The sequence below is a fragment of the Palaemon carinicauda genome, chromosome 4, assembly GCF_036898095.1.
Source record: "Palaemon carinicauda isolate YSFRI2023 chromosome 4, ASM3689809v2, whole genome shotgun sequence".
Classification (NCBI taxonomy): Eukaryota; Metazoa; Arthropoda; class Malacostraca; order Decapoda; family Palaemonidae; genus Palaemon; species Palaemon carinicauda.
Genome location: NC_090728.1, coordinates 42,857,720 through 42,883,352, shown reverse-complemented (window position 1 = coordinate 42,883,352; position 25,633 = coordinate 42,857,720). Strand labels below are relative to the sequence as shown.

The 25,633-nt window shown below is 32.5% G+C and overlaps 1 protein-coding gene across 7 annotated transcripts in view; it reads left to right on the top strand.

Annotated features, from left to right (window-relative positions):
- Orp8 (Oxysterol-binding protein-related protein 8) overlaps window positions 1-7,747 on the top strand; it is a 732,808-nt gene extending 725,061 nt beyond the window's left edge. For all 7 annotated transcript variants that reach the window (XM_068372199.1, XM_068372203.1, XM_068372202.1 and 4 more), the window contains 2 exons: window positions 2,410-2,588; window positions 5,398-7,747. In XM_068372199.1, the coding sequence (XP_068228300.1) occupies window positions 2,410-2,588; window positions 5,398-5,644 (426 nt within the window). In that variant the 3' untranslated portion in view covers window positions 5,645-7,747. The remainder of the gene's footprint in view (window positions 1-2,409; window positions 2,589-5,397) is intronic.
- The last annotated feature ends 17,886 nt before the right edge of the window (window positions 7,748-25,633 follow it).

The following is a 25,633-nucleotide window of genomic DNA, read 5'->3' as shown; positions in this document are numbered from 1 at the left end:
CCCAAAGGCTGCTATAGCCTTCGAAGCCCCATCTAAAATAGTTTCAAGTAAACAAGTCAGATAATTTAAAGCCAAATTCAAATCATTATTGCTGACAAACTACTTTTAAAAGACTAGCAATAACTCCCACTATAGTATCAGAGGTAGTAGGTTGGCCATGGCAACCAGCCACCCGTTGAGATATTACCAGATCCTTTTACATGACACTTAGTACTACGTTGGATCCCTCTCTATTTACTGCTCCTTTTTCATTTGCCTACACACACTGAATAGTCTGGCCTATTCTTTGCACATTTTCTTCTTTCCTCATACATCTGATAACACAGATAATAAAAAAAAACTTCTTCAATCAAGGGGTTAACTACTGCACTGAAGTGTTCAGTCTACTTTCCTCTTGTTAAGGATAGAAGAGGGACTTTAACCATGTTAAGCAGCTCTTTTAGGAGAATGACAATTCAAAATCAAACCATTGTTCTCTAGTCTTGGGTAGTGTCATAGCCTCTGTACCATGGTTTTTCACTGTCTTAGGTTAGAGTTCTCTTGCTTGAGGGTACACTCAGGCACACTATTCTATTTGTTTCCTTATTTATTTTCCTCACTGTGCTATTTTCCCCTGTTAAGGCCCTTTGGCTTATAGAATCCTGCTTTTCCAACTAGGGGTTTAGCTTGGCTGGTAATAATAATAATAATAATAATAATAATAATAATAATAATAATAAAGGGGTGTATTCAAGAATGGTTTACTTTGTCACGCACATACCACATTTCTTTAGTAAACCAGCTCGTAAAGCATGCATTTAAAGATTTTGTACTATTAATGGTGAGCTTAAGACCGGAGATTAAATCCATACAAAATTTGGTAGCTGATTTTTAAATATAAACTAAAATAAAACATGTCAAAACATCTAAATGGTATAGGTTTCAAAACTAATCAAGAACTAGAATTACCAGCCTTTCTTTGCATTTTATATAAGTTTATCAATTCTATCCAAAATAAGAATAGGGAATCGATAAGTGTAAATTTTCTTAGAAGAGGTGTCTGAAGACTTGGAAGAATGAACAGCATTAGAATTTACATTTAGAAACTTTATTAGGATACGTTTCAGCAGTAAATTTTCCTAATGAAAAGGAAGTACATTACCTCATCATAGTCAGACTCTTTCTTTGTGTTCTCTCCATCCTAATCCTTTCTTCAGAAGGATGAACAGAGTCATTACTTACTGGTTTTCCATTTCTTTACATCTTGGCACGGGAGTTCCTACACATTTGTTTACGAGGAACTTATTTTGGCAATTGAGGTACCAGAGCATATATTTACCGTATTTAGAGTTAAACCGTAATGAACCAGTGGCCAAGCTTGCAAGTGTACAATATGCACTGACATTCAAAATATAATGCAACCAATCAGCTTTAGACAGAACTTTATCAGATACATTTTCTCTAAAGGAATTGTACGATATAACACGCCATCCACATATTAAATACAAAGTGGCGAGATATTAGGATCTAGGATAACAGCTGTCTTGTACCTCACAATCTAATTGTCTAAGAGAGTGGCTAGGATTGTGGAAATGGGAAGGTTGTGCAGCAAAAGGGTCTAAAGTAAATAAAGAATTTGAGACTACAAGAGGATCTCTAATCTGATATTGTGCTCTGTATTATTAGAACTCTTACTGAATGGAACACTAGAACTATTAGGCTTGAGAAGTCAGGTTAGAGTTTGAAATTGGGCAGGTTAGTTCAGAATCATTGGCTTGAAGAAATTTTACAGAAGCAGTTAGAAAAGTTAATAGCTTTTGAAGCTCCTCACTATCAAATCATGATTCATTTATTGCTGTATTGGAATTCGATGCTGGCATGTCATTATCATCCTCATCATCGCTATAATCAACTTAGTCTTTACTTTCTCAATGCTACTCGAACATGCACAGATCTAAGGTTTAGTTCTAATTAATTATATAAAAAGGTGCTCAAATTTGTATAGGAAGCTTTTCTAAACTGATGTCAGATTTACAGTACTGCCTTTTTGAAAACTTATAATTGTCCTACATTAATCTTTACTAAATACTGTATATCATCAGGGTACAAATTTTCATCATAGTAGATAATTAAGAATGATCCCTCTGTTAGCAATACAGTTTGTGACCCTTCTCATCTTCACCATGAGTGTCCATTTCTACTGAACCACATCAAAATGTAACTTGAAATAATGCACAGTCTTGCAATTAGAACACGTGAATATGATCGATGTTAAGTTGTGCAGATACTGGATGAAGTTCCTGTCTTAATTAAATTCTTTTGCATTAGCAATTTGTTCATTCCAAAAGTTAATTTTGCCTTTGTTAAGACCAAAACTAGTAACTTATAAACAAATAACAATTTTGTGAAGAGGATGTTTTTTATTCTCAGGTTGTTAGAGTAGGAGGTGTAGAAGGAGTTCAACGCTTACGTGGAGTTATTGAGCGAGTCTCAGCAGAGGAAACTAGTTCGGGTGATCATGATGACCTCCAAGATGCACCTGACCATATTACTTCAATAATTCCACCTCCTATAGTTTCAAAGAGATCATCTCATGCTCTTTCTACAAGGTAAGATGATACTTTATGAGTACTTTGATGTGTTTAGTAGAATCAGTGGAGTTCATCCTGTTGCCATATTCAGATCTTTTCTACTGTAATTAAATATGTTTTTGATGCTCTTATGTTTACAGAAACCATTTTTATATCCAAAATAAAGCTATCAATTTTTTACTAGGATAAAGAAAAGATGTTCATGAAACATGTTTCAAAGGGAACCCCTTCTTTATTTACTCCTATTGCTGACGTAAGCAAGCCAAATGATAAAGTTTGCAATGAACACTATTTATCATTTAAGTTGAATCATGTCTAGTGTATAGAGCAGGATAGTGTATCAAATTCCCTTCCCCTTAAATTAAATTAGATTTGTTGTTAAAATTGGTTTAATCTCTTAATGGGAATTCCACATCATGTTAAGGTCATAGCATAAAATACCAGTGACTTTCCAGAAGTAAATAAATTTGATTAAATTAATTTGAACATTTTGGTAGCCACATTGACATTCATGAATGCAATGAAAAGTTCTTAATTGCTGTTGAAAATAGATGCTAACACTATTTACTTTTGATCATGAGTCCTTAATACTTTAGTTCTAAGGACATTGGCATTGTTGGATTCAGCCATAGAATCTCGTATTTGTAAATATGTATCTCCTCTTGCATTCGTTACAGTTAGCATAATCTGGTATGAAGGGAAATTAGAATTTCACAAACACTATTTACTTTTGATCATGAGTCCTTAATACTTTAGTTCTAAGGACATTGGCATTGTTGGATTCAGCCATAGAATCTCGTATTTGTAAATATGTATCTCCTCTTGCATTCGTTACAGTTAGCATAATCTGGTATGAAGGGAAATTAGAATTTCACAATGTTGAAGCTTTAATTTATTTTTTCTTTTGGACAGTATTGGGGTTTGTTCTTATGTATATACAAACTTTTTGTCCTTTGAGATAGAGAATGTCTTCAGTAGAGCTGGAACTCCCATTAAGATTGTTAATAAGGTAGTTACCAATAGGTGGAGAGAGTGTACAAGTAGCTCCACTCATCCGACTGTCAAAAACTCTTCACATTTGTCTTTGGTGGCAGCAAGTATCGATGTAACTATTGCAACCTATTCTAGGCTATTGATATTTTTTCTTTTTCTTTGCAGAGTGGATTGCTTGATAGCGATATAGTTTATCGTACTTGCAGGGTAAACTTTTATAATTACTGGTGTAGGGTAAGACCCACTGCAAACCCCCTCTTTCTCTCTCTGCTTCTTGTAGGGGTCATGATTGTTCGCAGTCATCCCTATGTGCCAAGTGGAGATCATGTCCTCCTTATCAGTGGCAAACTAATACTTTGAGGAGGAATAGGAAGGCCAAGTCTTCTCCTGGACCAGTCTTGGCAGTGCCCAGATGATGCCAAAGAAATTTTTAAGCTCCTTCCTGAAGCTTTTGTACATATACCCCTTGCTCGATCCCTGTGGAGTCTGCAGCAGGAGCAGGGTGATCATGTACCTGTGTTGGCAAGTTTTTCAGGCTTTGGTGGCATGTGGAGTTCCCTTAGTGAGTGCTGCACACTAGTAGGTGCTGTAAGCTCTACACCTGAAGCCCAGGACGGCTGTAAAGAAGACTTCCACATCATTAGTGGTAGTACTATGACTCCTAAAGTCTGTAAAACCAGTGGCCATTGCCCCTGTGCCTTGCACCCCTATGCCCTTAGCCTTTAAGAGGAATCTTGCAGTCAGCCTGGTGTTAAAGGTGGGAGTATAGAAACCCCAAACAACCTTCACAGATTTTTATTTATAGTAGTATAGAATATTTACAGTTCCCTCAACACTTTTGTTCTTGGCCCTTTGGTGGCTGCTCAAGTATTTGTGTAGCCAACCCAGATCCCAGATGGGACAGAAAGCATTTTGTCTCTGGTAACCCATGAGATTGAATCAGGAATGGAAGGTAAAGTGACTGGGTCTTCTACTTCTTCTTTCTTTCCCTTAGTTGGGGATGAAGAGTTTGATGCTTGTAAGCAACACTTCTGAAACCATTCTTACCGAACTAGATCTATAAGAATTGCTCCCCTTCACAAATTTTCCAAGGAAGTATGGTGGAATGGATACCATTCCATTGGTCATCATACACCAGATACAGGTATAGTAATTCATTACAGACTGCATCCCCCTTTTAGGGGAGAAAGAATTCTTCTTTGACCATGTTACCATGTACTTACCAAGTGCAGGCTAGGCTCTATCAGCCTACTCATCCCTATGATGGGCGAAAAGCGTGTTACTGGAGTTGTCTCCTTTGCTCCTGTACTGGACCAGGGAGACTAACGTACTTTTTGGAAGAAAAAGAACTAACCAATTTGATTCTAAGGGGACTTCCTATCCTCCAGTTAGAAAGTCTCCCTATTTTAAGACGAAAGGCTTGTATAAACGTAGGGAATAAATAAAAGATTTTGAAAGTAATTTTTATTTTCCTTTGTTATACAAACCTGAGTCCTTTAAAGTGAGGATACTTGCTCGCACTCATCACCCGTCGTCAAGTACCAGTACCTATTTTAAAGTTTAAATGACTGCTCCAGGTCCACTGAAGGCATTCCCTATTTAAAAGGAATCAGGTTTTTATTGCTAGGGAAAATACAAGTCACAGTTCTTTTAAAAAGTTTTGTAAGGAGTATGAAGTAAAATCTTTAATATAAATTATGAAAATTTAATTAAAGAGGGTGTGTTATAAGGTCTCTCTTTAACCATTCATTGACTTTTGTATAATCTTTTCTAAAGAGGGTGTGTTATAAGGTCTCTCTTTAACCATTCATTGACTCATGTATAATCTTTTCAGTGTGACGGATGCACTCAACAAATTATCAACTAATCAAGAGACAGTAATAACAGAACTGAAAAGCTTGCGGCTTGACATTGATGGTTTACATCGGAGGATGTCTGCCCTCGGCAGTGCAAAGCATATGTCTGGTAGTGGTTCTCAGGATAGCAGCTCTGCTCTTTCTACCCAGTCATGGGCATCCATCCTTGTGGCTCTAATATTCTACTCACTTATTCAGTGGCTGGTTGAAAAGATTCGTTCATAGCCACAAATTTGAGGTTTGCAGTATTGTTTACACACATACACATTGTTCTAGTTTTCTGTATGTGGGTTAGTTGTACATCATAAGGTTATTTAATATTTTATAAATGTTGCCAAATGTACAGGATGGGTAAGTGGAAGGCAACATTCCCTAAGGAACAGACACACTAGAATATTCTCATTAGCTTTCCAACTTGTGTAGTATAATATTATTTTATAGGATGCCATTTGTTATTAACATTATTGCCACTTGTCAGTATATATTTAGAAGTATTTCTTTTGAGTTGTGTATGAAAGCTTAGCTTTATGTTTGTTAAAAGTGTTGAACATTCCAGTCACTGTCAAGAATTTTTTTCATTACCATGTCCATTTTGAAAGTTGAACATTGAAGAACTGCGGTCAGTCTGCACATGTTAGATTGAAATATGAAAACTTCCTTTTTCTGGTTAGACTTCTAGAAATTTGGAAACCTGGGTTATCTGATTTAACTCTCAACAATCATCTTAATACCATTCACAGGTAGAGGTGAGAAGATTTTGCAAATCAAGAGTAACTCAGATGATCAAGGTTTAAACAAATAGGGTAAGTCTTTTTAAAATTTTTAGTATTAAAGCAGTTAAACTTGAGCTTTAGATAGTATGAAAGTTGAATGCAGATCTTGTAGATTAGGAAGTATGACACTAAAGTATGTGTAGGGGTGAGAACTGTTGTATCCATTTTGTTTTAAAAATGGGTTCAATGCTAAGTGGTATCTGGTGGGCTTGTATATTAAAGGTCTGAAAAGGTTACTTCTTAGATATGATTAAGGCCAAATATTTCAGCCATAAAATCATTAAGTATTGAAAAATGTTTATGTATTTTAAGTAATTTAGGATAATAGAATGGTGCCTGATTGTTATGTTTACATGCAGATATTTAAGGTAACATTTCAAAGTATGCACACATTGTTACACACCCAGTTATGTTCAATGAATTAAAATGGTAACTGTTGTAATTTTTCAACAATCCATCATATATTTATATAAGAATATACTGAATGATAACATTATACATCCAACTTTTTATATGATATACAATGAAATCTAGCATGTTCAGGATGATCCTCGTATGAATCTCAGAATTCATGAAAAAACCAATGTACTCATTGTCATAATCATTATCATCATCATTGTGCCAAGAGCCTTTTAGGTTCTTCTGTAATCCTTCCACATTCCTTAATTTTGTAGATTTTAACTTTGTTATCCAAGCTGAGATATTTAGTTTTTTACCCAAATACTAATAACCAGTGTAGTGAATTTGAAGAAAAGACTGGCTGTCCTATAAGCTCATTACTACTTAATTTTTTTCAGAGTACGGGAAGACTCTTGTATCATCTTTGAAATGTAAACTGTTGGTTGATGTTTAATTAAATTTTGAGATTTTCGTAACTATTCCAGTACTTTTACACTATCCATTTCATACACAAGTGCAAGGATTTTAAGACGGGACTGATTATTGCATATTATACTTGCATCCAAAGGTGTTACTCTATCCATATCACTTTATCTTTATTTGTAGACATTACAGGAAAATTTAAAAGGCTTGGTTAAAGACCTTGTATTAGTAATTAGTCTGTTTTCAATATCAAATTTTATCCTTCCAATAAGATCCACATTACAGAGCAAAAGTAGATTCAGGAGTGCCAATTGAAACAAAATCATTTTAGCTCTCTGAAACATGAATATGTTAAATTGAACAACTGGTTAGTTTATATATTGTCCATTTAAAAAGAATTGGATTTGAAGTAGTACTAGAAAAACAAAAGAAAAACATTGCTCAATATTGATGGAATATAAAATTTCCTTTTCACAAATCTTAATTTTTTATTATGTAGTGAATGATTAGACACAGTTTTGTGATAGTCGTACAAGTCGGGTAAAAAAGTATAATCTATGAAATTCAAAGTGAGCAAATTAATGTGAATATTGTAAGCCAGTAATGTTTCTGATAGGTTGATATTGCGTTTTTAGTGTTTATAAAGAATATTTTATTTGCTTTTAATTTAATAATGCTGTAGCAGTGTGTGTGAGTTTTTTTCAGTTGAGAATATTAAAGGTTGTTTACATATTATTGACTTTTGTATTTTCCTTTTTATTGGTTGTATGCTTCGTGTAGCAGTTGTATGATGTAGGCATTATTTGAGAACGATAAGTTATACAAAAATTTGTTGGTTAGAAAAACTGGTATATTTTGTTTTTTTTGTTCTGGTTTTACCATATTACTTTGGAAAAACTTTCAGTACACAAAATATTAAAACCCATTCTCACATCATACAACACTTTTAACCAAATTGCTTTTAGTTTTACTAGCATGTTTATTATGTATAATTAGGAAGCAACAGGTACACATACAACAGTATTGGAATCTACCTCAATTTTCAGATAAGCAAGTGCATGATCTTTTAAAAGGTTGAAATTGTTTCTTTGGTTAAAAAATTTTTTATTTTAAATTTCATATCAGATGAAAGTCTCCAGAATGAGAGGGAAATTTTATAGTGTGTATTGATACTTGGAATTAATACCATAGATTAGAAAAATTTCCTCTTCACTCTCTTGCATATTGAGCTAAATTTTTATACAGATGGTTTCATCTTTTCTCTCAAAATATCTTGGGACAAATTTTCATAGAAACCTAATTCATGTTAGTTCTCTCATTGCAGTAATGGAGTTCTCAGACTGTCATTGCTTTTATATGGAAATCTTATTTAGGGGAAAAGTACTTGTAAGAGAATTTGAATGGTGATGATTGAAATTAATTCTTTAGCCTAACTTGATAATATAAGAAATTTATTCAAGGTCTGATAAATTTAGAATACTTCCACCTCATTCATAACTGATTAGGATATTCCAGAGTACTTACAGAACTTATAATAATCTTATGCACTGCATTTTAATTATTTGTTCTTTTGAGATAATCTATGTTTTAAGTATTTGGATTTGTCAAGTTTTCAAAATCGACTTTACAGATGTTCGTTTAGAACATTTTGCAAATTGGTTTTGAAGCTTATTTTCTCCCAAGTATTTCATGCAAGTGAACTCTCACTGACAGTGCTTTGTACATATACTATATTATTAATATTTTGTGGAACCAATGTAGAATAATTTTTGTAACTTTATTGCATTCCTATTATTACCATTCCTAGCAATGTTAATGCCGATACTAATTCACACATTGCCCCTTCATAGGGCTCTTATTTATTACAGTCAATTGAAATAATATATGGTGCAGTAAAAAGTAATTTGATAATATAATAGTTTTTTTGTTTGCATACAGATGTCAAACCAAAATTAAAGCATGTATATCACTTAATTCTATCTTATGTAAACATTAGCTACAAACACTCTTATGATAGTAACTATATCATAGCTCTTGCCTTTTCACCTGTATATGTGAAGAATTATTTATAATCTAATATTTCATGGTCATTATTTGATACAATGATGAACATGACCATCTATATATGTTTAAATGAATAAAAGATACTATCTTGACAATTTTACAATAAACAGTTGAAAATATGCTGTATAATTAATGTTATTCTAATTTTATTTGAATATTTTTCAAAGAACACATCTTTTTCTTTAGATTCATCTTTTGCAATGGCCATATTTTCCTTCCAGTGTTATGTAGCACTGTATTAGCTTCATATTACAGAACTTTTAAGACCAGGATTGTTCTTATATACAGGTATTTTTTTTTTTACTTGTGGTGGACTGCATTGCACTTTGAACTCATAAGAATGACATATTAAAGCTCGTACAAGTGGATAAGTTGTGTAGATAAGAAGTATTTTGTGTGGATAGCTAAGATGTTGTGTCGATAGCTACGATGAGCATAAGTAATTAAAAGTTGCTGTTATCCTGGGAAATTTCTGTGATGAACTGAAATGCCTGGTTGTCAAATTTGGCATTTAATTATTGACAAAACACAAAGATTGTGGCAGTGTGCCTCTGAAGTTACTGTTATATAAGGGTGCACAATATTTTTATAAATTAGACCACAGTATATAAATAGATTAGGTGCCATTTTTGAGCCACAGAAACTACATTATGTTAAGAAAGGTACAGTATACCCTTATTTTAGATACTGTTTTGCAAATGTTTTGAACTACAAAGTTATGAGGGCTGTAAATCTGTGAATGTAGTAAACAAGCAGGTATTTCAAATAGTTTGACTAAGGTATACTGTACTTTTGTACGATGCTGAACATAGTTTCATCGAAAATGTGATTTACAGATAGAACAAGGATATGGAATTTGCTACAGGAAATGATAGATAGAAAAATAAAGTGACTGGATGAAAAACTCTAAAATGGATATTAACTTTACATAATGTCTCAGCTTGGATATATATACTGTACACTTACCTGTAGTATCGTAGTAATAAAACTAGTCTCTTTATCTTTATATTATACTCGTACTGATTTTTGTGTGGTTTGTCCTAGGGCAGTAAGACCAGACCCATCAGATCTGATAAATTAGATTTAGCATTGTTGTAAATGCTCTTGTCATTTCATTAGTAAATTGAAAATGCAACATATATTTATACACAACTGAATATATATATGGTATATAGATATATAAATATATATATATGAAAATATGTATTAAGCATTAATTGTACACTGATATAAGTTTATAAATCAGTTTGTAATAGACTGAATTGACTGTCATTGTTTGCTGTAGATTGCAAAGTATCCTTATTAGAATATCCTCCTATTGCACTCTTTTGAATTATGCTTTCAAGTCCAAAAGGTTTGGAATAATACCTATTAATTTCCAGATTGTAAGCAATAACTAAATAGGTAGATGTCTTATATTTTCCATTTTGATAATACAATTTTAAAAAGTGTAGGCAAGAAATGAAAATTCTCATATGTACAGTATTACATTTTACGAATAATGTTCGAATGTTGGGACTGGTTGATATATCCGGGGCTAAAAGGATTCTTTGAAGTAGATAATCTTTAAACTAATAGTTGCTGTGAAATTAAGATAAAACTGGTATATGATATTTAGATATCAGTTTTTCATTTTTTATTACACTAACTAAAGTGTTGAATTAGATTCTAATTTAAGTACCCAAGTGAAAATACTACAATCACTGCTGCTAGTTTTCTTGGACCAGCACAAGTTTCTTTTCTACATTTTTACATCCTATTAAAAGTTCATTATTTTTTTTTAGTTATTTAAATGAGTTTTTTTCATTTTAGTTCTTATGTAAAGGTAAATTTCTGAAAAAATAAAACAGGAAGTCTCATATAACACTTAATGTGGTCTCCTTGGGCTGTGGCTACAAACATGGTTAGTATAAATCATATTTCTATTCTTTTCATTGATAACTTAATAAGGAGAGTTTATGTATAGTATCTGACATTGCAGTACAAAAGGAAATGTTTCTGCTTTAAATTAAAACTTTGAATATGCCAACAAGTTAATTGTTTGAAGGGATGCACACTTTGCACATTCAGTATCTCTGCAGGACCTCTTGAGATTGGTAAAGATTAAGGTAAAAATTTATTTCATCTTAAAATTTGGTCTCCAGCCTCAAAAGTCTTATTAATTTTTTTTTTATATAAATATTTCCATACTCAAAATCTTTATGCAATAATGTGCCCACTTATCCCAATGGTCACAAGCTACTTTCATTTCCCCTGAAACACACCATTATATCGCAGATTAGTTGTTTTATCAGCCTAAAGGTATTTTATATGTAAAATACCATACTGTACATATCTAAGGTTATTTTTCATGCATTGCGAGGCATAGTTTAATTTTGTAAGCTGTAGAAATACTGTATAGGTAAAGTACTCATTTATTTAAAGTATTTCCTAATGATTAAATCTTAAAGGACCATGTAAGTTTATAAAACGCATATTTTTATTTTCATTCTAATGAGAAGTATACAGTAGTAATGGAAAGTAGAAAAGATGAGAGAGAATTCAAATAAGTGCATAAAACTTTGCAGATAACTTTATTTCCTTCGGTGGTCTTATTTTGCAAAAAAACTAATTTTGTTTGACTCGATAGCACTACCATATACGATAAAAGGATTTTTAAAATGAAGACTGAAATGTTATATATAAACTACTTGAGATTAGAATAGAACACAGCAGAAGAAAATATTTTCAAGACATTTGATTATAAAACACACAGAGAACTTTAGGCAGTAAATAATTTTCTATACTGTAGTTACATAGCAAACTAAAAATAACTTGAGAGTAAACGAAATAGGTTAAGGAAAGATACGTGTAAGAAATTTCAAATGAAAAGAATGGAAGAAAGAACAGAGAGATTGACCAAATGCCTGTGTTCCTCCCACCAAAGCTGACTTTAAACATAAAAGATTTATAGGAACCCCCCCACCTCCACAACATAAACCTTTATTCATCTCTAGGTTTATGGAGGCTTCCATTTTGCTGTTGTGGAATGGATGGTGAGTACCACCTTTTATTTGCCATGTTAGCAATGCAAAATATTCCTTTATACAGTACTTTGTTTATGTATTGCAGTTATGAAGAGAGATATACTGCATATATGGTAAATAAAATACTGTATGATAAAGAATTTCTCTAGTAACATATGAAGCCTTGTATATTGCATTCATTGAAAGAAAAACTTTTCTCCTGGATTTTCTTCTCATTTGTTCTTTAAAGTTTATCTCATATTTAAAAAAATCATGAATGACATTTGATAGTTTTTGAAATTGAGTGAAGAAAGCTGGACTGTACAGGGAACGGGCATACTGCACTTTTAAAAGATTGTGTCTGTGTTTGTATGTTTGTTTAATCACCCCATCACTACCCTAGGCATGTGTACAGTATAGTACTGTACATACATGAAACTTTTTCATATTTCTATTTCCTATCATTTACTTTCAAAATAATTTTACTGAATAAATATAAATACTGTATAGTTTGATTATACGCTATTGCTAATGACAAAGTGTAGTATTTTAGCGTTCATTGGGGAATTCCTATGACTTAGTTTTCTCATTTTTTAATTTTCCTTTCATGACATTACCCTTTCAGTAATTTTGACAATGCTTTTGTTAACTAATTTTAATTTTATTTGATCACCAGTCATGTAGAACACAACAGTGATTCACACTCATGAAAGCACTCTGCTGTCAGGTGTAGGGGAGCATTAGTGATTGTGCAATGAGTTCTTTTTATTCCAACTTTTGTGGATTTTTTTTATTTGCTGTTGTATTTCTCAAAAAGACCTTTCTGTTTTAGTTATGTATACTATAATGCTAGTGTATGTTTTCTGAGTTGTTGGAGTGATTTGGTAGAGAGATATTTTCTTTTTTTTGTTAGAGCCCTCATTTTTCTGCTTTATGTAATTTATTTTTATCATTGTCTTATATGATTTTGTCATTTAAAGTATAGAGATGTATCAAGTACAGTACTGACATTACTTCAGGTTAGTAAGAAATACAAACTGAAATGATGAAGCAGCTGTGTATAGAGAGTAAAGAAGGGTTATTAACACGTTTGAGAGCAGTACAGAAAGAAGAAGTAATGCCAAATTACCAGCAAGAAGGCTGATATTATGGTGTATGAGGATCATGGAGGAATCAAAATTAACAGAACATTTGTTGAAGGTTTTACAAAAAAATACTTGAGGGTTTGCCAGCTATTGCAAAGATTGTTGACAGCAGTTCAGTTTCATTGGAAGGAGAGGTATAGTTAATGCTCTTTTATAATATGATCATAGGAAAAGATATTGGAAGCTCGATGATGTACTTTTAGACCTACAAAAGATACTAAGGGAGGTAGTGTTCTTTGAGTTTAATAAGCAAAAAAGTTGGTTAGACTGGTGGAAATTATGTATGAAATAACAAAGACAGCCGTATGAACAGCCTTTTGCAAGAGAGAAATGTTTAAAGTTAGAGTTGGTTTACATCAAAGGTCATGTTGTTTATGAGTGTGCTGAGTGAAGGGGTTAGAAAGGAAAATATGTGGATGTTATGAAGGAGAATACTGTATGGGTAAAACTGAGGTTAGGGTGTCCAGCAACTAGGAAGAGGATAGAATATACAAGATAGAAGGGGCCTAGATTATAAAAAGGTATAGAATTTCAAATACTGACGCCAGAACAGACAGTTTGAAACAGGTTGAAATTAATATTAAAGGCAGCTTATGGGAAATAGAGGAAATGACAGGAGTATTATTTGACAAAGGCATGCCAAGTGAACTGAAAAGAAAGATTTTATTGTAATCGGAGCAGTGATCATTTTGAGGTAAGAGTCTGGCAATCTTGCTACATGAGAGGATGACACATGAAGAGACTAATAGTGCTGTGGTTGTGAAGATTACTGATATATTAAGAAACTTGATATTAAGATGTTATAGTAAAGATTAAGGTAGCAAATTCAATTATGAGGACTTGGCTGGTGGGGTGGAAGATCAAATGGGAAATGAAATATTAGATGATATGAGGAACTGTAGAAGGGCTTGGTTAAGGAAGATTATTTTGGTAGAAATAGTTCAAGAAGACTCATCACTGTAACCAAACCTTTACATTAGTTTAAGTGATACCATGGGAGATGAAGAAGAAAGTTGTTAGCTTCATCCACAAATGATTGAACTTTTGGAGTACTGTAATTTAGTCTTTATTAAGGGTTAATTCATGAAACACAATGTACACCCAATTTTAAGTTCTTAAATCTATTTAGATATTTTGCTTACATATATTTTTCTTTAAATCAAACTTAAATCAACTCTTTAATGAATGTGGTTACGGAAGTTTAAAAATATTAAGAGAAAATTTGTTGCCACACTTTATCAAATTAATAGTCAGTGTAATAGTTAAATGGATTTTATAATACAATACATAGATTACTACAAATATACCAGTATTCATTATTATTGAGCAAAATACTTCATTTGTAAATGAATTTGCCTAAAGTTTTGAAAAGATATTGATAGTTTTAGTAAATTAAAGAACTACAGTAAACAGTTTAAATTCTTGAATAAACATTGTTAAAATACTTGTATTTTCTAATTCTAATTCCATTAATAGTTTATCAGCATTAAATAGTTATGCACTTCCAACTTAGTGTAAAGACAAATTTGATCACTTGGGATAATGTCATATTTATTATAAAAACTCTTTCAAGGAATTTGGAGTTAATGCTGATCTGCTGCACATATTTTTATGCTTTATTCTAACCCAAAGTGCTACATAACAAAATATAACTGAAATGCCTTTGTGTAAGTACCAGACATAAACTGCCTGATTATATGCACCAGGTTCAAGAAAACATACCTCAAAGCAAAAGATATTCTTAACAAGTCAAACAGAGACAGAATGCAGAGTATGACTGTGTTAGACTTGAAGGTTCACAATGACTGCTTGTATAGATCCATTTAGCCTGCGGTATTTTAAAACTGATAGCTTATATTCAACAGGTAGTGGATATTAATCATTGTTGCACTTAGATTATCTTCAAATTGCCTCTATATAATATATTCATGTTTTGCTTATATGATCTGGTTTAGGAGTATTCAAATGAAATTAACAGCAGCTAGTAGCGTTCGAAAATCTTCAATTAAGTATTTATACTTGATGAAGACCTTGTTTTATACAAGGCCACGTACACTTTCATTTGCTATTAAATATAAAGCCTTTCTCATAGCACCACAAGGATAATAATGGAAAGCACTTTAACATGCTATGTAATTAAATGGACACTGAAGAATTAACCCTTTTGTAGCACTTGGATGTGGCAACACTAAAATGCAAGTTTATGGTGGAATTTGAAAATGTATAATAGAAATGCACACCATCTTAAATATATAGAAATTGATTCAAGATCCTTGATGACTAAATCAGAAATAGTTATTGGAATCTGAGATAATCATGTCTGTTTCTTCTGCATGTGAATTAAAACCATTGTTTACATTTTAGTGGCCCTTTTTGCTGCAAAAGTGGTAAAGATGTGCTATTACAGTACATAAAGGAACATTTTGACTAAATATAATCTACTCATGATAAGGTCTGTAACTGTCTTATGCTATGTAATTGTTACAATTTTGTTTATAACAAAGTTTTTATGGGCATGGTTTTACTTATAGGCAAAGTATATTGAAAGTTGTGTTGGTTGCCTAAGCTTATTACTCTTTCAATTTTGTTCATACCTGATGAACAAAATTTTAAAGTTTGAATTGTTTGCATTTTTAACAATTGAAGGGGTGATTTTATTGCTCTAGTAGCAACTTAATTATGGTATAGATATTGAAATAGGGTTACTTAATTCTGTCACAAGCATGTCAGAGCTAGATATTTCAAGTGCATAAGATCCTACAAATTTGTACTTTTTAATAACCCGCTAGTGGTGGAAATGGTTATTGAATAGTGTTTTAATGGTCAGCAGTACTAGTTTCATATACAGTTTCTTGAAACTTGAAAATTTATATCAGAGCTCAAAAGTAATAGATACAGAAAATGTCCAAACCACTATGTATGCAATGATTGAAAGCTAACTAGAGAGAGTTCCAATGGTACGTATTTTATTCTTTACCTATTCTTTCACTTGCTATCCCATTTACATCACTCATGTTACTTCTGGTTTGTACAGAACATTATTTAAAATTTAAGCCATAACAGGGCTAAAATAATCTTAATACAGTCATATGTACAGTATATTACAGCAAAGTGCAATATAAGGTTCTAGTACATGAAGTTTTATATTCAGATTGTATTATATTGGCTGCTGCCAACAGTATTATTGACAGGAATGTAAAGCTATGCATGAAAATGTACAGTATTGCATATGGTTGAAGTTGTAAAAGCAGCTTTGTGAAGAGCTGTTTAATTTGAAATATTTTTTTCTCCTATTTTCTCTTTTGTTTGGTAATGTATTTTCAAGAAATATACCTTTTAAATAAAAATCTGGTTTTAGCACCCTGTGTCATAATCACAGCATATTTCCTAACTGTGTAATTCATATTTTTTTCACCAGGTATTAATGTGAGGGAAGTTTTTTATGTAAAGGTAATTGAGGAAGTCAACATAATCCCCCATTCAGCCCAGGTCTGTTGAAGAAATAAAAATAATCCTTTACTTGGCCAGGCTTAATAAAGAAAAAAATACTTTGATAAAACTGCGCAGGAAGTATGTACTATTTCAACCTTTAACAAAAAGAAAGTTTTATAATGCAAGGAAAATGCCATTCTTTTGAGATACTGGGAAAATTCAATTTAGAGAGTATTTTCTATTTTTTTTTTTTAAGTGGTGCAGAGTTTTTACTAAATAATTCTTCTTTTAGTATTTATTTTACATTTGTTAACTGTAATAATCTAGATACTGTACACTTTTTAAGCAATTTTGACTAATGCCACTCCCCAGTTTTCTAGCACTTTGAGAGTAGGAGAAATTAACCTGGGTATTTTGGCAAATTTATACCTTTTGTAAAATTTTTTTTTTACTGGAGAGCCAAATTGAAATATATTGTAATTTTGTATGACTGTTTATCAGCATCTCTCCATACTATACTTTACCCACTATCAAAGAATATTTTTGAATGTTACTAAAATGGTTGGCAATTTTATCAAAATTACAACAATGCTTCATTGCAACCTGTTCTGTTCTGTTACGATTTTCTCACCCTATGTGAGACACAAGCTCTAGCAAAATTGATTTTAGTTCCAAGTCATAAGACTTATGTAGGGAGAAAGAGGTTTCAGCAGCAATTTTATTAGTAAAAGTTTTCTAAAAAAACGAAAAAAAAAGTCTTTTAATTTTACAGACGTAGATATATTAAATGCAAAGTAAAGTTAAGATTTACTGTATATGCAGGGGTGTTGTCTGCTTCACTAGCTGTGTAAGTGTGAGGAGGAATGCAGTAGGGCTACAGCCAAGGCCATCTCAAATGCAGAACAGGTTAGTGTGGGGGGTAAGCAAGGTCTGACGTCATATGAGAAGTGCTTGCCTAGTGCTGGTATACGCTTAGAGTTTTCTGCTGTTCATCGCCAAAAATTATCCTCTTTTGGATCCATAATTCTTTTTTTCACAAAATTGCTAATGTAACCAGATTTTTTTCTATAAAAGCAGGACATTTCATATGACACATTCACACATATATATATATATATATATATATATATATATATATATAATGTATGTACATACATACATACATACATCCATACACACACACACACACACACATAATACCATGGTACCTTTGGTGACTTTCTTGTCCCTTTATTCTGCCGACATCAGCAGCTACAATGGGCTGCAGTTTACAGTCTGTAATATTCTTTTGATTCACTTCATTGGGTATCTTAAGTCGTAGAAGACGATGGAAGTTACCAGATAGTGAAATGGCAAAATTAAACAAAATATCAGTACTATTCCACTAAAATAGTGCCCAGTTTTGTTTTTGTACCACAAATAAGTGGGACAAACGTGATCAAAGCGGGACAAAATTTAAACGTTACAAAAAAAAAAAAAAAAAAAATAGACCATTTTCCTAACTTTAGTAAAGGCGGGACTGTGGTCACATTAAAGATTGTAATCAGAGTATTGTGGAAAATCTTGACCTAGTAAATTAGCTGATGATGAAGCACTATTTTGAATGGATTCTTCTGATACTGGCCATAATTTTGAGATAAAATTGAAAACAAAAATACGGAAAGTACTAATGTGCTTAAAAACAACTACGTTTCAAAACAAAACAGTCTCTGAATATATGCTTATGAGCAAAGGGAAAAAAGGGAAAATTGTTAACATTGGCAGTTAAATAAATAAATACTGCTAAATGCTTTGGGTAAAGAAAATATACAGTAATTCAGATGTGTGTATATTTACTTTTTCCTCTTAGAACATCATTATTTCTTTATTAGTCTTCCGACTGACTAAACCATGAATTTGATCATTTTTCTTTATTCCTGATGATAATTCATAATCTTACCAATTATACCCGGGATGCTCTCTCTTTCTCTCTCTGGTAATTGAGTAAAGAATGGTATGTTAATTCATTTCAGATGTCTGAATATTTTTATACTTTTTGGGGTATTCTTTTGAATAAAATCATGTCAGAATGATTCTGTTCATTTATTATGCCTAAACTAAACCACAGTGAATGTACTGTAGCTGTTAAAGAAAGAGATGATAATCACAAGCTGCAAAGTGGTAGAAGAACTATTTTCCATTAATAATCATGATGATTTTAAAAATCTTCCTCAAGAGGTGGATAACATAAAAAAAATCCTAGTTGTAGCATGCTAATTGAGAGAGAGTGTATGTCTGTTTTTGATGGGCAAACTTAGTCTGGAATTAGGCTATTGTCATGGGATAGTTTTATTCCATCCCCTTTTAATTATTGATTATATTTATTTCTTATCTTTATCTAACTTTTTTTCAGCAGGCTAATTTCCTTATGGAGACCTTTTTGGTGTGTATGGTCTCCTGAGTCTAAAAACCAATTTCTTGTACATCACATATCTCCAACCTACTTGCAGTGACATCACCCCACTGACCAGGCCTGTATACGAGATGACCTTGCCACTGGAGTATCCTTTTAGGATCACGGAGGTAAGCATCATAAGGAGAGAAAGTGTTATAACAAATAGTCATAGTTAAGTTGATTATGGGGGGAAGGGAAAATTGGTGGACATAAATTACCTCGATGAAACCCTAAAATTGCTAGTTCAGTAACAGGTATGAGTATTAGCTACGTAGGAGACAGTTATAATGAATGAAACACAGGGAATTGATATTAAAGGAAAAGGGGGGTGCCAAAAAAGGCAGTGGGTGTTGGCCAAAGCACCAGCTGCCTGTTGAGATACTACCACTAGAGTTATTGGGTCCTTTGACAGGCCAGATAGTACTACATTGGATCTCTCTGGTTGCAGCTCATTTTTCCTTTGCCTACATATACACTGAATAGTCTGGCCTGTTCTTCACACATTCTACTCTCTCCTCATACACCTGACAACATTTAGATAACCAAAAATTTGTTTTTTTCACTCAGGCGTTAACTGCTGCACCAATTGTTTAGTAGGCAACTTTCCTCTTGGCAAGAGTAGAAGACTTTTTAGCTATGGTAAGCAGCTCTTCTAGGAGAAGGACACTCCAAAATCAAACCATGGTTCTCTAGACTCGGGTACTGCCATAGCCACTGTACCATGGTCTTCCACTGCCTTGGGTTAAAGTTCTCTTGCTTGAGAGTACACTCAGGCATACTATTCTATTTGTTTTCTTATTTCTTTTTCTCACCGGGCGACTTATTGAATCTTAGGTGACTGAGCCTATCATGACATTACCGTTCATTCTGATTGGATGTTCTCAGGAAAATTTGTTGACCCTGATCACCAAGTAGGCTGTAAAATTAGAAAAAATAGATAAAAGTTAAAAAATAAATATAATCAATAATTAAAAGGGAATGGAATAAAACTATCACATGGTAATAGCCTAATTCCAGACAACAGTTATGTATAAAACACAGAGTGTTCTCTTGACATCAGGAAATGAATTTACTACCTATTTATATTACAATAGTTTAAGGTGTGCACTTTATTAGGTTAGGTTAGATTAAGAAATCTTACTATATGCATTTCTCACTCCTAGAAAAGAAAAGTGTGATTGATTACTGAAAGGAAAGTCCGTAATTGATAAATAAAAATTTGAATATCTAAAACATACGAAATAAGAAAATGTTCTTCTCAGACTACTTAAATATCATCTTTACGTGTAGAAAAATCGACAAGGATAAAAAAAAAAACTTAGCTAGAGCGTTTGAACGAAATGCCTTGCGCGGATACCTTGTTCGCCAACAGCAGCCCGTAAGTTATGGGAGCCCTTTCACCTTATGCAGTTTTAGCGGGAAATATTTGGCATCTCATTGGCTGATTCTTTCTCAGCTCAAATTGGTGGTTGTATGTGACGTCATACAATCGTATTTCTATGAATTAAATTTACTGGGTGGGGTGAAGACCATATACTTATTGCAGATAATATTTGACTATAAATAGTTATCAATTTATCAATGAATAGATAATGGATCTTGGTAAAGAGTGTAAGTAAAATTAATACGTCAAATAAGTAACAATAGTTGCCTAAGCTTTTGGCTACAATGTCATGTGTGTGCGTGCTTATGTGTGTGAAGCTGTAGTAACTGAAGGGAACCGCCAATCACAGCTGGGGAAGATATGACCAATCAGAGGACAAAAATCTACCGCCAGAGAGAGAGAGAGAGAGAGAGAGAGAGAGAGAGAGAGAGAGAGAGAGAGAGAGAGAGAGAGAGATTCTTAGGTCTTATGTATGAATGGTGATTCAAGAAACCCGTCCGAATTTCCATAAAAATCGCTTCCAAACGCTCAATCTATGAGACTGAGTTGGTTTTTTCAAGGGTACTCAAAATATATATAGGCAATCCCTAATAAGATATTTTAATAACGTTTTATTAGAGGAGTAGATTATATTTATTCAGGAAATATGCGTCCTGGTGACATGATGAGTAGGGTGAATTTTACAGCACGTCTTTTTATTATTGTATCGAGCTTAAATAAAAACTACTATGTAAAGGAACACATCATTACTAAATCCTATGTTTGATAGGAAGTATGTCGTCACAAAGGGTAGGCGTAAAAATAAATAACAGCAAATAAGTAGTCACAAAGGGTAGTGGTATAAAATACTAGCAGTAAGCCTATAAATGATTACATTCAAAACTCCAAATTTAATAGAAACAAACTAAAAACAACAATTTCATGATAAAATGGATCTTAAATATCATTGTTGTATGTGTGTATAATAAATTAAAAAGATAAGAAATTCCTTAACTAGAGCATTTGAACAAAATATATCGAGTGAATTTGACTCGTTTGCCAACAGCTACCTATAAGGCAGAGGAACCGGGAACCATAAGTGTTTCCTTAGCGGGAAATATCTGACGTCTCATTGGTTGATTATTCCTCTGCTGCGAGTGGTGAGTGTATGTGACGTCATGCAATCTCATATTTTATGAATGAATTCAAATGGTTAGAAGTAAGTACCCATACTTATTGTAGAGAGATTAAGAATTAGAAATTACAATTTTTATGAAAACAAACTAGAAATATGTGTAATTTAGTAATAAATATCTAATGGATTGTGTTAAAATGCTTAAGGTAAATAAATATATACGTCATTTTCGAAGAAATTGTATACTGGGTTCTGGCTACGATGTTAGACATGAACGTTTGAATTTGTATACAAAGACAACAACCAATCATAGCCGAGAAGATACAGCCAATCAGCGGACTGGAATTTCTCGCCAAAAGAGAGTTCCGGGGACCTATGAGTTGCTAAGTGGCCTAGCTATGGGACGTGCTGAATATTTGTTTATTTTAAAGGGAATTAAAAAGATATATTTTCTTCAACTTATACAGACAGTCCGTAATAAGATGTTTCAATAACACATTTTATCAGATGGATATACCCTAATCAACAATTTATTTCCTTGAAAAAAAAAAACCGCCCTTGTAACGTCATAAAGAGTAGGATGAACTTAAATAAAACTTGTCTAAATGACTGAATAATTCTGTTTGCTGGTTTGAGCGAAGTATTGAGTAACACGGTGCTAATATGCGATATTCAAATAGATTCTATTATTTTATCAAGCTTACTGTATATAGTGAAGGACCTACGGTAAACGACTGTAACTCGCCTTATGTTACATTTCAAGTGTAGTGCAAAATATTCGAAGGAATAATTGTCTTATTTTACGATGTTAGATGTGTGTGTAAAGCTATAGACAAAGGCAACAACTAATCACAGCTGAGAAGATACAACCAATCAGAGGACTGGAATAACACGCCAAGAGGGAGCTCTTCGAACTTATGAGTTGCTGTTGATATTTACATTCAAACCAACCATTATCTATAAGGTATAGTAGTTCACGAATCTAACTAACATGATATAAAACATTACCAGAATTTTCCTGAGACTTACATCTAAGACCACTGTACCTTTTAATCTTAGAACAAATTCAATCTTCATATTCATAGAGCTAAAGTCCGTGTTTACTGGCACGAATCCAGATAGAGTATGCATATGATATAGTCTTAATAAATGAATATCACATGAAATATAGATTATTAAGATCTGTTGAAGGCCAATTTTCAATTACATAGATGGTTACATAGATGAAATTAGAAATTTCATCATTCATGACTAAAGCACGGTATTTTATAGTCTCTAAAAACAACAGCTAAAACCGATATATATATATATATATATATATATATATATATATATATATATATATATATATATATATATATATATATATATATATATATATATATATATTCCTTGATTATATTCTTGTGAAATTATCTACTGTCTATGCTGATATATTTCTTATTTTCGATTAAATCTTGATTTATTCTTATCGTTCATCTATATGAATTAAGGAAGACAATATTTCTATCGACATTAATTCGTAAAACCTGGTAAAACACATTTAAGTAAAGATACTTTCTAAAATCAATTATAAATAACTGTTAAAAACTATAGTTTCTCTCAAATAAAGTTTTCTTTTTTTTTGTTTTGAAAGTACGTAATGTTTTCTTTTTTGTAATTATAGTAAAGAAACAAGTGAATGCGTTCAGGAATAAACTTGGCTAGTTTAAAAGAGATAGTTTATACGCTTCACTCGTATATATCAATTAAATACTAATAGCGCTTACAAAAATATATTTTGAAATGCTATGATAATCCAAATAGTATATATGAGAATTCCATGAATACATCCCAGGGAAAATTTTTTTTTTTTTTTTTGGCTAATAGAGAGAACCATTGAAATGAAAAGTATGGTGGAGTATATAGTCTTTGGGTGGAAGTCCCTTATTGGTTGGAACAAATCTTTGACTTTGTCGACCAGTTTTAGGGAATTTGTCCCCTAGATAGGGAGATTTTAGTTGTTAGAGGCACAGAATTGGGATGCATGATAATTTCCATTTATCTCCGAAATATTGGTGAAATTTTATTTCAGCACACAAGAATCACTAATATTCTTCAAATTTAGACAATAGTTATCTACATAGGTAAATGTTTAGCGAGAGAAATTTAACTTCTTTATGTAGCCCTAGATTAGCATGTAAAAAGTTACTCATACATAATCTAATTGGAGTGCATGGCTCAGGTTTTGTTAAGTGTTTTTGGGCATAATACTCAATATGGTTATAATCAAATACATATATCTTTCAGAACACACATCGAAGTAGAAACAAAGGTAGGCTCGTAGTTTTGTTTAAACATCTAAATCTTAGTTCTTTTGTTTTCATGAATACAGTGGTTAAAAGTAAATAAACACTATATTATAATATTAAATGGTGCAGCAGTATATATACATTATGTTGAAGAATGCTTGGTGAAAATACCCCTGATTTAGGGATATTTTACTACTTTTCTAGGGAAATTTTTAAACAGCCGTGGAAGAAGGCTCAGTCCAGCCATTGACACGGACGAAGAAAGGCTGTCTTTTAACTAGTGCTGTGAAAAATTAAGGGACTAGGTAAGAAGTCGGGGTTATTTTCCTTATTCTAATCATTTTAACGCAAGAAATTCGATAAACCAGCTATCTGTTCTCACAAAAGTCTTAAATTGGCTAAGACATTTTATATTGACTTTTGCGAAAATAGTTTTTAGCGCGTGATAAAGTTCAGAATCAGTGAAAGGTTGTTATTCGCGATTATACGAGGTTATCCAATAATGGCTTTGTTAGTGTGGTCCGAGTTATTGTTAGTAGAAACATTATAATTGCTTTGAATCTCGGTTTTTATTAAAGGAAGAAATTGAGTAAACACCAGGTCCAGTTTTTTTCCACAGCTAAATTCTCTATAACGAAGCCAGTAAGGAAATCCAAAGTCCGTATCTCCGTAAGGTCTGGCCAATGCTTATAAAAAAATACGGTTCTGGTTATTAATTATATATTCCTTTTTTTTTTTTTTCAAAATGGAGGTAAATGGGAGATTTTTAATCTGAAATTTCTTAGTAGTTGGTAGTGATGATGTATCGTGAAAAAAACACGTATAATTTGTGCATATTTTCGAATGGCAAAAGTGTAAGCAGGATCCAAGAATTTTAAGTGATAATTGTAAGATATTTATTGAGGTTTAGCGTATAAATACATACACGAAACAATTCATTCATTTATATAAATACACCAGTGAACAGCTTTACATTCGCAGCGTATATGTAAATACGAAATAATTTATCATCTATTTCATTGATGCCCACAACCTTCTGTAATAAATCTCCTTGCCCACATCCATATCAGTTATTAATTCGTAAGTACAAACAATCTGACAAATGCACATAATTATTTATTTAGATATCTTCCCATAGTCTTAATATTATCCTTAGCAAATTCAGTATTTTTACAGCTCTGTATTTTCATTAAGGAAATGAATTGGCTCAAGTTATTTTCATAAGTGTCTACAGCCTAGTTTGACAGCTCGCATTGTCAGCCACGCCCTTCAATTGCTTCCACAATCTCTCTCTCTCTCTCTCTCTCTCTCTCTCTCTCTCTCTCTCTCTCCGTTAAGGCAACATGAATCTAATCCTTTGAAACTTCCGGATGTGTATTGCAAACGCAAACGTGGATTGAATTCTCCAATATGCTATAGATTTAGGCAAAGTTACTCTTATGCCAGCACAGGTACTTAAACAGGGACTAATATAGACCTCTAGACACCGTATACCTGTATGGGAACTCCAGTTAACCGTAAAGCAGGAAAGGTCAGTAAAGGCGTACTTAAAAACAGGGTCTTTTTTTTTTTCCTTTTAAATGTTGGATTAGGTCCTTTATTAGATGTATTTTTATTAAATTTTCATCAGCTGAATTTATCCAGAGTTCACCACTTGACATTCGTAATCACTTAATTAGCAATCACGTAACACTTACAAGAAGCTGGTGTGATTCCTTGTTTGTTTTTCGACCATTCCGGCTAAAGTGTT